Source organism: Tamandua tetradactyla, chromosome 22 (assembly GCF_023851605.1).
Source record: "Tamandua tetradactyla isolate mTamTet1 chromosome 22, mTamTet1.pri, whole genome shotgun sequence".
Lineage (NCBI taxonomy): Eukaryota > Metazoa > Chordata > Mammalia > Pilosa > Myrmecophagidae > Tamandua > Tamandua tetradactyla.
This window is the reverse complement of record NC_135348.1, coordinates 21,575,855-21,591,506: the sequence shown is the minus strand read 5'-3', so window position 1 is coordinate 21,591,506 and position 15,652 is coordinate 21,575,855. Positions and strand designations below refer to the sequence as shown.

Genomic DNA, 15,652 nt, shown 5'->3' with positions numbered 1-15,652 from the left:
AGTTGTGAGGAAAAATACAAATCAGATTAATTCTTCACCCATATGTTAGGGTTGGGTGATGACTGATAAAACAAAGATTTTAATTGTCAGCTGAAAGGTTACACCAAAATTATGGGATAATTCTAAGATTTGCAAATACAGCTGCATGCCTCCCATTTTGCCAACTCCCCATCCTGTTTCTTCTTTTAACTGAGTTGTTTTTTTTTTTCTTTAAAGAACCTTAGCTACCAATCTACCAGAAGAGATTTATTGAAGTGTGCTCCTGTAATGGGCCTCTGAGGAAACCTAGATTGAGTAAGAAGTGATACAAGCTTAAAAAAATAAAATCGTATGTCAAGAACAAAATGTTATTTTTAAGCTACAATGATCATCAGTATTTTTCCCAAGCAACAAATAAACATTAGCATCTTAATACCTTTTTTAGGGATTATTGTTAAATCCCCCAAATCTATACAATGTGAGAAAGAAAAATGATTTACCATTTGTCACACCAAAAGAAGTCAAGTGATAACTGCTTTAATATTTAATCCTAAAATCACATTTTATCCTTTTCTAATATATGTTACAGTTATATGAAATCAAATGTTGTACTACAATATGACATTTATGTTGTTATACAGGGTGATAGAAAACTGACAGATTGCTCAAATACCTAATGTGTTCATCTCATATCTATAATTAAGAGAAGTTCCTTGTTTTATGCTTCAATTGTGTATATAATGACAAAAACATATAACTACACAGTGACTTTATCTTGTACTCTATTTCATGAGGTAACAATTTTCCAATACTCTATTTTATTATAACACTATCTACTCTGTTAATGTCTGTTATAAACACTACCATAGATGGAAAGTTTTAGAACATGACCATAAGAAGGAAACTCTTAAGCAATAATAATTTCTTTATGATTAATTACCCAAATAAAATAAAAGAATTATGTTAGAAACATAATAATATGAAAACCCAAAGATAATAAAACTCAGAGATCTTTTATTTTGAATTTCTGTCCTTGACCAACGATGCATAACGACTATGAGAAGCATTACCAATCACCCTTAAACTTATACATTCATATCACCATCATTCAAGAAACAGAAAGTTAGCACAAAATCAGCTCCAGAACCTATTAGCAAAATGGATTCCAGAATGTTTCCGAAAATTTCTGTAGATAGCTTAACACTGTTAAGATTTCTCAATATTATTCTGCATTGCCAGAAGAATTCAAAGAAATAAAAAATTCAGGACAACCATTGAGATTATTTTTACAATACTGCACTCTATTAAATTGCAGTAATACAGCTCGTAAAGTGTCTTCTACATATCACATTATTTAAAATTACATTCACTATAGATCCTTTGTTAAGTGTATTTTATTATATTCTATGAAAGTTGTATCCTTACATATTTTATATTAATTGTGATAAAATTTAACTGCATACAAAAAGTATCCCAAATAACAGTAGCTTATAGGACAGAAACATTCATTTCTTTTTCATGTAAAAGGAGTCCCAAGGTAGGCAATCCAGGCCCAGTAGCTCTATAGACAAAAGGACCCAGACTCCTTCCTATTCCGGCTGCTCCATCATCATTAGCAGGCCGCCTCACGGTCCAAGACTGCTCCTCAAACTCTAGTCACCAAATCAGCATTTCAGCAAGCAGAGAAAGAGGAAGGAAAAATGAAGGTTGTGTCTTCCCTTTTAAGGAGACTTCGTGAACATATTGTACAATACTTCCATTAACATCTCACTGCCCATGATTTGATTACATGGCAATGTAGGACCCCAGGATATTAATAAATATGGTATTTAGTTGGATACCATAGTACCCAGCTGAAAGTTAGGTTCTATTCTAAAAAAAGGAAGGGGAATGAATATTGGAATGCATGAGTCCAACACTTATATAACGAGGATATTCAGTTAAATGCAGCTACTATTGTAGGTAAATGAGTTAAAAGAAAAAACAGAAAATAAATGTATTACTATTATTGGTATCAGATTAGCTTAATTTGAAGGAAAGTACAGTTAGAGTTATCAATAAATCACTATGATGAAAATAAGAAATTTAAAATTGGGTCAATTCAAGAAAATAATATCCAATTAAAGAGACAGACACAGGTAATGAATTCATTTTTCCTTGCAGCAAAGTGAATTGCCTTTCTTTCCTAAAGCATGAATTGAGTATGTAATAAATGAACTAAGAAGATCTTCCCAGGGATTTAAAATTCTGTGTTGGCTTAGACAGAGTCAACATAGGAACCCAGAACATAATTTCAGGTATGGACTGAAGTCAATGATTCTCCACTGCCTTCTCCTTTTCCTTACTGGGGGGCTGGGGGGAGGGGGGGAATGTAGGAAAAGCAAAGGAATAAAATCAGGATAACCAAACCAACTCCCTATAGGACCTATCTACCAAATTAAATGGATAATTATTTATACAGAATCACCCGGAGGGAGTTTAAAGAGATTATATCATTTGATTCAGGAGATCTTTGAGAGTTCCATATATTGCTCAGTTTCCTCTCCGTCAACCATCTACCTCCTTGGCTTCTGCAACAACCAAATAAACCTACAGTGATTCATGTTCAGGGGACTTTGGAAACAACACTTCAATGAGTAGACAGCTGGCTGGAAGGATGTTCCAAAGGTACACCTGACAGCAGGAGCATACTTTGAGATGGACCTTGAGGTCAGAACAAAATCTTCTAGACTTCACACAGCCTAGAAGATGCTTTCTAAGACCATAGTGCTTTGGGTAGAATGCCTTAGGGAGTCCCAGTGGACCCTTGAAATACCTCCTTTACATAGAGCTGGTGTTGAGGATAATTCCCTTAGAAGAGTATTACTACAAAAGTAAACTGGTCAACCCCGACAGCTCCTTGAAGAAAACATAGCACCCAGGAGAGCAAATGATTTATTCATTGTAAGGCTATGTTCAGGATTTGGAAATCTGAGAGGAAGTTATGGGCTGAAATAAAACTTATTTCCAGACTGCATGATGACAACAATGATGGCAGCGATAACTACAACAAGGGTGCCAGAGAACTATGTGGTCCTCTAACGTCCTTCTAAAGACTCTAACTTCTTTAAGACATGCTTAGTGGAAGAAATAAAATTCACCAGGAAAAAGAGGGAGAGACATGATAAAAGAAAAGAGGCAGAGAAGGACAGGAAATAAAGCATAGACTTTGACAACACAATGATAAAAAATGAAGAAGCTTTAAAAAGTCAAGCAGACTATTACGGTAGTCTCTCTTCCCAGCCTTATGAGGTTAAAAAAAATAATGTGTGAAACAATTTTTTGCAAGAGAGAAAATACCAAATCTTTTTTCAGGTATTATAATAAATCTGTGATTTTCTAAATGAAGGTAGAAAACACCACATTTAAATCCTAATCCCAAAAGTAATAACATTCAATAAGACAACATTCAATAAGACAATTGAATATTCGATTAGAAATTGTAGATCATTCAAATAAGCGTTGGAGAGAGCAATGACTAATTTATCACCAATGAACTACGCCCAATAGAGTTTCTAAACACAAATTTAAAAAGCAAGTACTCTAATAGCAACAATATAATTTAATAATGTTTCATAATTTACAAAGCATCCTATTTTGAATGATTAATGATTAATTTAATCATTCAACAGGATAACACTAAGCAACATATATCTACTGTCAAGGACTATTTTATATAACCTAATCAACTGGTTATAGAGGAGAAAGTAGTAAACACTAATAAGGTTTCTAATATTGCAGGGAATTTTTTTCCTTTTATTTAAAATAATAAATTGTTAAAGAAAAAAAAGCATGTACACGGTTGTATTAGCTAGGGTTCTCTAGAGAAACAGAATCAGCAGGAGATATCCGTAGACATAAAATTTATAAAAGTGTCTCATGTAACCATGAGAATGTAGAGTCCAAGCTCTGTAGGGCAGGCTGCAAGCTGGCAACTCCAATGAAGGTCTTCAACAAGCTCTCAGGAGAGGCTGGCTAGACAACCGTGGGGATGGAAGAGTTCATAGGGCAGGCTGTGAAGCTGGCAACACCAATGAAGGGTCTGGGTGAATTCCACAGGAGAGGCTCACCAGCTGAAGCAGGAAGAATGACAGTCTCTTCTGAATACTCCTTAAAAGCCTTCTGGTGATTAGATTAAGCAGCACTCATCAGAGAAAACACTCTCCTTAGCTGATTACAAATGCAATCAGTTATGGATACAGCCAACGTGATCATATATCAAGTCCATGAAATGTCCTCACAGCAACAGGCAGGCGAGCGCTTGCCTGACCAGACAACTGGGAACCACCACCTGGTCAAGTTGACACATGAACCTGACCATGACAATGGTATCTTGCATTTTTCAAACATCAAAATAACATTTGCTAAAAGGGATGTATTTGCTGATGTGTTCCTGAGTAGGACCAGCCTTCTGGTACAGTTTAGATCTGTGGTACCAAAACAAATTCAGGACAAAAGGTCTCTGGTATTTGAGGTGTAGAAAGAAACTTCAGCTTTGCTTTCACCTTCTGGGAATGAGAGGTGCTGAGACGGATATAGTCAATCTCCCCATGTCTATGGCAACAGCAGTCATTTATTTTAAGACTAAAACTATAGACTCACAAAGCTACCTGTATGCCTGGACCACGCATACCACCAAAGTGCTAGGTTATTCCATTCTGATTTTATTTATTTCTGAGGCATAGCAAGCTATAATTCTGCAACCAACTCAGCACAAGGAAACATTTTCAGCCATATTGGCAGTCAAAATGCAATTGATTCCTCAGCCAGCCTGTTCTCCCATTTTTGCATGTAGTTACAACTTTTTCAGGCCACTAGGACAGGATTGCAACCACTAGGACAGCACTCCCCATCAGGCCTACTCTCTTGGGTCTTCCGAGCAGTTTGTTTTCTTAACCGTACAAGGGAGGCCTTTTAAAAAATGTCTTCACCACTAACATAGTACCTGAAAGGCTATCACTTCCAAGAATTAACTTTCCAGCCAGAATCTATGGGCCTGGCTCAAGCTCTAGAGACCCCTCCAACTCTCTCCTACTCCTCTTCCCCAATCCCACCCCACTTGCTCATTCACATTATGTGCTATCTGTGTTCCTGTTAACTTTTAAATATATATTTTTAAAATAAGTTATTGGCTACAGCAGGGAATGGACACACAGCGTAACCAAGTCTGGGCTGGCTAGTCTGACTGCGAAACTCGGCTGCGGTGAGTGAGATCCCCGAGCGGCGGGTGATTTCCCGAGCAGCCGCAAGTGCGGCGGTCCGAGCTAATCCCTCCCTCCTTCCCGGGCTGGCTGAGAGACTCGGAGAGACAAGCTTCCCAGCCAAGGCGGCCGGCGCCACACTTTTGCGGGCGGCTTCGAGTCTCGGCTTCAAGTCCGCGACTACAAGTCTCGGATCAGAGGGCTATCCAAAGTCTGGGCTGGCAAGTCTGACTGCGAGACTTGGCTGCGGCGAGACCCCCGAGCGGCCGCAGCTGCGGCGGTCCGAGCTAATCCCTCCCTCCTTCCCGGGCTGGCTGAGAGACTCGGAGAGACAAGCTTCCCAGCCAAGGCGGCCGGCGCCACACTTTTGCGGGCGGCTGCGAGTCTCGGCTTCGAGTCCGCGACTACGAGTCTCAGATCAGAGGGCTATCCAAAGTCTGGGCTGGCAAGTCTGACTGCGAGACTTGGCTGCGGCGAGACCCCCGAGCGGCCGCAGCTGCGGCGGTCCGAGCTAATCCCTCCCTCCTTCCCGGGCCGGCTGAGAGTATCGGAGAAGCAAGTTTCCCAAGCCGAGGCAGGTGGCGCCCTTCTTTTGCGGGCGGCTTCGAGTCTCGGCTTTGAGTCCGCGGCTACGAGTCCCGGATCAGAGGGCTATCCAAAGTCTGGGCTGGCTAGACTGACTGCAAGACTCGGCTGCAGTGAGACCCCCGAGTGGCGTGCGATTTCCCGATCAGCGGCAGCTGCGGTGGTCCGAGCTACTCCCTCCCCCCTTTCCGGGCCGGCTGAGAGTATTGGAGAAGCAAGTTTCCCAAGCCGAGGCAGGTGGCACCCCTCTTTTGCGGGCGGCTTCGAGTCTCTGCTTCGAGTCCGCGGATACGAGTCTCAGATAGGAGGGCTATCCAAGCCGCGGAAGCCCCCCCCCACGGGAGGCTTCCTGGTCCGGTGGGGAATCCCCCAGGCCCGCTGCGGCCCGCAACCAGCCACAGGGTCCCCTCAAGCCGCGGCAGCTGACGCCCCGACCACGCGCGGCCCCTGAACCAACGGAGAGAATTGGATCCGAAATCCCCAGGCCACGGAGATCGGTGACTGGGGGAGACCCATTCCAAACACTTGAGACAAACGTGTGCCACGTGCGCCACGTACTGGGCAAGATAAGAAAAACAGTTCCCAGAGATTTCACAGAAAAATCTTACAACCTTGCTGGGTCCAACACCCAGAGAAATCTGAATAAATGCCCAGATGCCAGCAGCAGAAGATAACTGTCCACGCTCAAAAGATTGAGAATATGGCCCAGTCAAAGGAACAAACCAATAGCTCAAATGAGATACAAGAGCTGAGACAACTAATCCTGAATATACGAAAAGAAATGGAAAACCTCTTCAAAAATGAAATCGATAAATTGAGGGAGGACATGAAGAGGACATGGGCTGAACATAAAGAAGAAATAGAAAAACTGAAAAAACAAATCGCAGAACTTATGGAAGTGAAGGATAAAGTAGCAAACATAGAAAAAATAATGGATAGCTACAATGATAGATTTAAAGAGACAGAAGATAGAATTAGTGATTTGGAGGATGGAACATCTGAATTCCAAAAAGAAACAGAAACTATAGGGAAAAGAATGGAAAAATTTGAACAGGGTATCAGGGAACTCAAGGACAATATGAACCGCACAAATATACGTGTGGTGGGTGTCCCAGAAGGAGAAGAGAAGGGAAAAGGAGGAGAAAAACTAATGGAAGAAATTATCACTGAAAATTTCCCAACTCTTATGAAAGACCTAAAACTACAGATCCAAGAAGTGCAGCACACCCCAAAGAGATTAGACCCAAATAGGCGTTCTCCAAGACACTTACTAGTTAGAATGTCAGAGGTCAAAGAGAAAGAGAGGATCTTGAAAGCAGCAAGAGAAAAACAATCCATCACATACAAGGGAAACCCAATAAGACTATGTGTAGATTTCTCAGCAGAAACCATGGAAGCTAGAAGACAGTGGGATGATATATTTAAAATACTAAAAGAGAAAAACTGCCAACCAAGACTCCTATATCCAGCAAAATTATCCTTCAAAAATGAGGGAGAAATTAAAACATTCTCAGACAAAAAGTCACTGAAAGAATTTGTGACCAAGAGACCAGCTCTGCAAGAAATACTAAAGGGAGCACTAGAGTCAGATACAAAAAGACAGAAGAGAGAGATATGGAAAAGAGTGTAGAAAGAAGGAAAATCAGATATGATATATATAATACAAAAGGCAAAATGTTAGAGGAAAATATTATCCAAACAGTAATAACACTAAATGTCAATGGACTGAATTCCCCAATCAAAAGACATAGATTGGCAGAATGGATTAAAAAACAGGATCCTTCTATATGCTGTCTACAGGAAACACATCTTAGACCCAAAGATAAACATAGGTTGAAAGTGAAAGGTTGGGAAAAGATATTTCATGCAAATAACAACCAGAAAAGAGCAGGAGTGGCTATACTAATATCCAACAAATTAGACTTCAAATGTAAAACAGTTAAAAGAGACAAAGAAGGACACTATATACTAATAAAAGGAACAATTAAACAAGAAGACATAACAATCATAAATATTTACGCACCGAACCAGAATGCCCCAAAATATGTGAGGAATACACTGCAAACACTGAAAAGGGAAATAGACTCATATACTATAATAGTTGGAGACTTCAACTCACCACTCTCATCAAGGGACAGAACATCTAGACAGAAGATCAACAAAGAAATAGAGAATCTGAATATTACTATAAATGAACTAGACTTAATAGACATTTATAGGACATTACATCCCACAACAGCAGGATACACCTTTTTCTCAAGTGCTCATGGATCATTCTCAAAAATAGACCATATGCTGGGTCACAAAGCAAGTCTTAACAAATTTAAAAAGATTGAAATCTTACACAACACTTTCTCGGACTATAAAGGAATGATGTTGGAAATCAATAATAGGCAGAGTGCCAGAAAATTCACAAATACGTGGAGGCTCAACAACACACTCCTAAACAACGACTGGGTCAAAGAAGAAATTGCTAGAGAAATTAGCAAATACCTCGAGGCGAATGAAAATGAAAACACAACATATCAAAGCTTATGGGACGCAGCAAAGGCAGTGCTAAGAGGGAAATTTATTGCTCTAAATGCCTATATCAGAAAAGAAGAAAAGGCAAAAATTCAGGAATTAACTATCCATTTGGAAGAACTGGAGAAAGAACAGCAAGCTAACCCCAAAGCAAGCAAAAGGAAAGAAATAACAAAGATTAGAGCACAAATAAATGAAATTGAAAACATGAAAACAATAGAGAAAATCAATAAGGCCAGAAGTTGGTCCTATGAGAAAATCAATAAGATTGATGGGCCCTTAGCAAGATTGACAAAAAGAAGAAGAGAGAGGATGCAAATAAATAAGATCAGAAATGGAAGAGGAGACATAACTACTGACCTCACAGAAATAAAGGAGGTAATAACAGGATACTATGAACAACTTTACGCTAATAAATACAACAATTTAGAGGAAATGGACGGGTTCCTGGAAAGACATGAACAACCAACTTTGACTCAAGAAGAGATAGATGACCTCAACAAACCAATCACAAGTAAAGAAATTGAAGCAGTCATTCAAAAGCTTCCTAAAAAGAAAAGTCCAGGACCAGACGGCTTCACATGTGAATTCTATCAAACATTCCAGAAAGAATTAGTACCAACTCTCCTCAAACTCTTCAAAAAAATCGAAGTGGAGGGAAAACTACCTAATTCATTCTATGAAGCCAACATTACCCTCATACCAAAACCAGGCAAAGATATTACAAGAAAAGAAAACTACAGGCCGATCTCTCTAATGAATATAGATGCAAAAATCCTCAATAAAATTCTAGCAAATCGTATCCAACAACACATTAAAAGAATTATTCATCATGACCAAGTAGGATTCATCCCAGGTATGCAAGGATGGTTCAACATAAGAAAATCAATTAATGTAATACACCATATCAACAAATTAAAGCAGAAAAATCACATAATCATCTCAATTGATGCAGAGAAGGCATTTGACAAGATTCAACATCCTTTCCTGTTGAAAACACTTCAAAGGATAGGAATACAAGGGAACTTCCTTAAAATGATAGAGGGAATATATGAAAAACCCACAGCGAATATCATCCTTAATGGGGAAAAATTGAAAACGTTCCCCCTAAGATCAGGAACAAGACAAGGATGTCCACTATCACCACTATTATTCAACATTGTGTTGGAGGTTCTAGCCAGAGCAATTAGACAAGAAAAAGAAATACAAGGCATCAAAATTGGAAAGGAAGAAGTAAAACTATCACTGTTTGCAGACGATATGATACTATACGTCGAAAACCCGGAAAAATCCACAACAAAACTACTAGAGCTAATAAATGAGTACAGCAAAGTAGCAGGTTACAAGATCAACATTCAAAAATCTGTAGCATTTCTATACACTAGCAATGAACAAGCGAAGGGGGAAATCAAGAAACGAATCCCATTTACAATTGCAACTAAAAGAATAAAATACCTAGGAATAAATTTAACTAAAGAGACAAAGACCTATACAAAGAAAACTACAAAAAACTGCTAAAAGAAATCACAGAAGACCTAAACAGATGGAAGGGCATACCGTGTTCATGGATTGGAAGACTAAATATAGTTAAGATGTCAATCCTACCTAAATTGATTTACAGATTCAATGCAATATCAATCAAAATCCCAACAACTTATTTTTCAGAAATAGAAAAACCAATAAGCAAATTTATCTGGAAGGGCAGGGTGCCCCGAATTGCTAAAAACATCTTGAGGAAAAAAAACGAAGCTGGAGGTCTTGCGCTGCCAGACTTTAAGGCATATTATGAAGCCACAGTGGTCAAAACAGCATGGTATTGGCATAAAGATAGATATATCGACCAATGGAATCGAATAGAGTGCTCAGATATAGACCCTCTCATCTATGGACATTTGATCTTTGATAAGGCAGTCAAGCCAACTCACCTGGGACAGAACAGTCTCTTCAATAAATGGTGCCTAGAGAACTGGATATCCATATGCAAAAGAATGAAAGAAGACCCATATCTCACACCCTACACAAAAGTTAACTCAAAATGGATCAAAGATCTAAACATTAGGTCTAAGACCATAGAACAGTTAGAGGAAAATGTAGGGAGATATCTTATGAATCTTACGATTGGAGGCGGTTTTATGGACCTTACACCTAAAGCAAGAGCACTGAAGAAGGAAATAAATAAATGGGAACTCCTCAAAATTAAACACTTTTGTGCATCAAAGAACTTCATCAAGAAAGTAGAAAGACAGCCTACACAATGGGAATCAATATTTGGAAACGACATATCAGATAAAGGTCTAGTATCCAGAATTTATAATGAGATTGTTCAACTCAACAACAAAAAGACAGCCAACCCAATTACAAAATGGGAAAAAGGCTTGAATAGACACCTCTCAGAGGAGGAAATACAAATGGCCAAAAGACACATGAAGAGATGCTCAATGTCCCTGGCCATTAGAGAAATGCAAATCAAAACCACAATGAGATATCATCTCACACCCACCAGAATGGCCATTATCAACAAAACAGAAAATGACAAGTGCTGGAGAGGATGCGGGAAAGAGGCACACTTATCCACTGTTGGTGGGAATGTCAAATGGTGCAACCACTGTGGAAGGCAGTTTGGCGGTTCCTCAAAAAGCTGAATATAGAATTGCCATACGACCCAGCAATACCATTGCTGGGAATCTACTCAAAGGAATTAAGGGCAAAAACTCAAACAGACATTTGCACACCAATGTTTATAGCAGCGTTATTTACAATTGCAAAGAGATGGAAACAGCCAAAATGTCCATCAACAGACGAGTGGCTAAACAAACTGTGGTATATACATACGATGGAATATTATGCAGCGTTAAGGCAGGATAAACTTATGAAGCATGTAATAACATGGATGGACCTAGAGAACATTATGCTGAGTGAGTCTAGCCAAAAGCTAAAAGACAAATACTGTATGGTCCCAATGATGTGAATCGACACTCGAGAATAAACTTGGAATATGTCATTGGTAACAGAGTTCAGCAGGAGTTAGAAACAGGGTAAGATAATGGGTAATTGGAGCTGATGGAATACAGACGGTGCAATAGGACTAGATACAAAAACTCAAAAATGGACAGCACAATAATACCTAATTGTAAAGTAATCATGTTAAAATACTGAACGAAGCTGCATCCGAGCTATAGGTTTTTGTTTTGTTTTGTTTTTTTTGTTTTGTTCTTATTATTATTACTTTTATTTTTTTTCTCTATATTAACATTCTATATCTTTTTCTGTTATACTGCTAGTTCTTCTAAACCGATGCAAATGTACTAAGAAACGATGATCATGCATCTATGTGATGATGTTAAGAATTACTGATTGCATATGTAGAATGGTATGATGTCTAAAAAAAAAAAAAAAATGGTCAGCACAATACTGCCTAATTGTAATGTAATTATGTTGGAACGCTGAATGAAGCTGCATCTGATCTATAGTTTTTTTTTTTTTTTGTTTTGTTTTCTCTTATATATTTTTGTACTTTTTATTTTTATTTGTGTTTTCTCTCTGTGTTATCACTTTATTTCTTTTTCTGTTGTCGTGCTATTTCTTTCTCTAAATCGATGCATATGTACTGAGAAATGATGACCATACACCTATGTGATGATATTAAGAATTACTGATTGCATATGTAGAATGGATTGATTTCTAATGTTGTGTTAGTTAATTTTTTTAATTAATAAAAAAAAATGGAAAAAAAATAAAATAAAATAAGTTATTGCTACATCAGTTTTAAGTTTACAGAAAAACTGCACAGAAAATACAGAGAATTCCCATATACACTGCCCCCCACCACACCACACACACAGTGTCCTCCACTATTAACATTTGTGTTACTTGTAGTACATTTGTCACAAACGACGAATCAGTGTTGACACATTATTAGTAGCCAAAATCTATAGTTACCATTAAGGTCTGCTCTTTGTGTATATAATTCTCGTTGCCATTTTACCTCCATTTCATTACCAACCTCTATGAAAGTAGATTAGATTTGATTCTCTTTGTACTCTAGCTCTTCATTCTTTGGAATATTAGCTCAGTGCTCTGTAAACTGCAAGTGCTCAATAATTTGTTTTAATTTAATACTGTACTAACATTTTTCCATCAGAAAAATTTCAAGTCATCACCTTCAATGAGGAGCTAATACAAGATATGAGTATTCTTCATACATGGTTGATTTTTGGAGTTTTGTTGCTTTGGCTGAGATAGTGTATATTGGGAAGTAAGCTGGATAAGGAGTCTATTATTCCCAGATGTATTACTTTACACCAGTCGCTTTACCTCTCAATCTAACTTACCCACCTACAAAAATTAGAATAACATAATACCATTCACATCTTCTCCACACAATTGTTAAGAATTTAAGGAAAAAATACAGGCAAGAGCATTTCATAAGCTACACAAAATAATTTAAAATGCATTTGTCACAATAAGAGATAAATGAAATAAGTATTCTCATATATATTTTAATTTTATATATTAAAATGTCTATAAATAACCAATTATATTAAATAAAGAAATGAAATTCTTTTAAATAGAGAAAAGCAGTTCTACTACATCACTCCTTCAAAAAATATTTATTGAGTATCTACTAAGTGCTTAACAATTAACTAATTATGTCTTATAAAGTAAAAAATTTTCCACATGGGATATTTAGTTGACTGTATGGCTTATGATCATCTCATTTCAAAAAGTGAAGGAAACAGACCTAGAGTCCCATTCAGCATCTAAAATTTCTGTGTATGTTTTTCAACACTTAATAGATTTCCAAATACAAGATGAACCCTATGTGTGCTGGTTTGAAACAATTATATACTCCAGAAAAGCCATGTTTTAAGCCTGATCTAATCTTGTGGGGGAAGCAGTTTCTTCTAATCCTGATTCACTATTGTAAGGTGGAACTTTTGATCAGACTATCTCCACAGAGATTTGACACCCCACCGAAATCTGGGTGTGACCTTTTGATTAGATGGAGATGTGACTCCACCCATTCAAGGTGAGTCTTGATTAGTTTACTGGAGTCCTTTAAAAGGGAAAACAGTTTGGATAAAACTCTGATGCAGACATAGACACAGAAGTTTAGAAACGCAAATGTAGACACTTGGAGAACAGTTGCTTCAGAGCTGACAGAGATACGGATGTTTGGAGATTCCTGGAGTGCCAAAAGAAAAACAGATGCCTAGACATGGATACAATCCAGCAGACATGGCCATGTGCCTTCCCATGGATGCTAAGCAAGCCAGAACCCAGAGTTGTGTCCTGAAGAAATAAGTGAAGGCCCACAGATACTTAAAGAGGAAACCACTGGCATCAGAAGTAGAAGCAATGTACCAGAAAGAAGGACCAGCAGACACCAGTCACATGCCTCCCCAGCTGACAGAGGGGTTCTGGATGGCATCAGCCTTTCTTGAGTGAAGATGATCTCTTTTTGGTACCTTAATTTGGACATTTTCATGGCCTTAGAACTGTAAACCTGCAACTTAATAAACTCTCTTAAAAGCCATTCCATTTCTGGTATATCACATTCCAGCGGCATAAGCAAACACACTATAGAAATCTTTTACTTCCTCCCAGGCTTTTCATGCAGCCATTCAGGGAATTGCCACCATGAGAGGACTTGTGACTACTGAAACTTACACAAAGCAGAATAGATGTGAATAACTGAGAGAAGCCAAAAATACTATCAGAACAGCCAATTACGATTTTTCTTTAAGAATTTATTTAAAACAAACAGGACAGGGCGGGCCACGGTGGCTCAGCAGGCAAGAATGCTTGCCTGCCATGCTAGAGGACCCGGGGTCAATTCCTGGTGCCTGCCCATGTTAAAAAAAAAAAAAAAAAAAAAGGACAAATATAACTGAATATGAATTACTGACTTTATAAAACATTTTTAAATGGGGACAGATTTAAACAAATTCTTTCAAAAATACTAATTTACCCAAACATGTTTACTGTGCCCTTGATATATGACAAATATTGCACTAGACACAGAGGACAGACTGTGAATAAGAAACACTCATTCCCTGACAAGTAATGAAAGCATCAATGAGATGCACAGACAATCACAATAGTCTGTCCTACAGGTACCCTGATGGGGAAGTACATGTACAATTAGAACACAGAGCTCTGGTGGAGAGACAGCAAAGCTTCCTGAAGAGAGACTTCCAGTCAAGTAGAAGTATCAATACCTGCTCAACTTCATAGGGACTATTTTTTTGGTCTACTCTTAGGACAATCTTTATTTTTCTCACCTAGAATAATTTAAGCACAAAGCCACCTGTGGACTAATGAGTCAAAGCTCTGAGCATCTTCAGACCTACCTCTCTGTTAGATGAGACGCAGTAAAGTGAAAGGTTAAGAGAGCCTGGGTTTACATCCTAGTTCTTCCTCTTTTGCCCTATGTATCCCTGGACAAGTTTCTTAATCTTTTTTGGGGTAAGTTTTCTCACCAACAAAATGAGAACAACAATAGCTTCCATATCCAAAGGCTGTTAAAATGATCACAGGAATTAATACATGTAAAGCATTTAGAAGAAGGACTGACACATATCAAGCACTATAAAAGCACTGACTATTCTTTTTTTAATAGTAAGAACTTATTGTGATTGCAATCTTCTCCTACTCAGCAAGTTAGGAACAAGCTAAATTCACATAGGGCAGAGAAATTGCCACAAAAGTTAAGAGTACCTCTAGAACTGTGCAACATGAGACTCCTGAGTCATTCCATCCCCTGCAATACCCTTTTCTCCCCTCCAAACCAGAAATCAGGAAAGTGCAGGAAAATGTTACTATTTCTTTACATCTCTAAGAGGCTATGTAAAAGCTGACGTTGGCTTCTCCCAACCAGTAAAAGCTTTCTGTATTTAGCAAACAAGCTTCTACCTCAATTAACTTCTTTCCTCTTACTTTATTGATAATCAATAAATTAATTTATAATGAATTGGGCCTGAAGTCATAAAACTTCATCAACCACAGGTTAACTGTTTCTTTAATTTAAAAAGTAGGCTCTTTTTTTTTTTTTTACCTTTGAAATATTCTCAAATATGATTTGGAAATAAATTTATTGCTTCTTCAAACAAAAATTATATTTTTGATTATTTACATAAAGCTGAGGATATCAAACCAGCAGAATCCTTATTTCTCATTATACAATATCTGAGCATCATAACCCCTTTTCAAATTACAATGCCAGTTCTCACTTTTCTTATAAAAATATGACTGTATAGCCAACTTAACAGCAAGTATGCAAAGACACAGTAGAATGTTGGTAATTAAAACCACTACTAGGAAAC

General features: G+C 37.9%; 1 protein-coding gene across 5 annotated transcripts in view; it reads right to left on the bottom strand.

Moving 5' to 3' along the window:
• Positions 1-15,652, bottom strand: part of SLC10A7 (solute carrier family 10 member 7) — a 273,235-nt gene that overhangs the window by 215,307 nt on the left and 42,276 nt on the right. Inside the window, exon 5 of one of the 5 annotated variants that reach the window (XM_077139885.1) lies at positions 449-4,091. The exons of 3 other annotated variants lie outside the window; for them this stretch is intronic. In XM_077139885.1, the coding sequence (XP_076996000.1) occupies positions 4,020-4,091 (72 nt within the window). In that variant the 3' untranslated portion in view covers positions 449-4,019. Of the gene's footprint in view, positions 1-448; positions 4,092-15,652 lie in introns of those variants that run through there. One more of the 5 variants, XM_077139883.1, reaches the window with a different exon arrangement.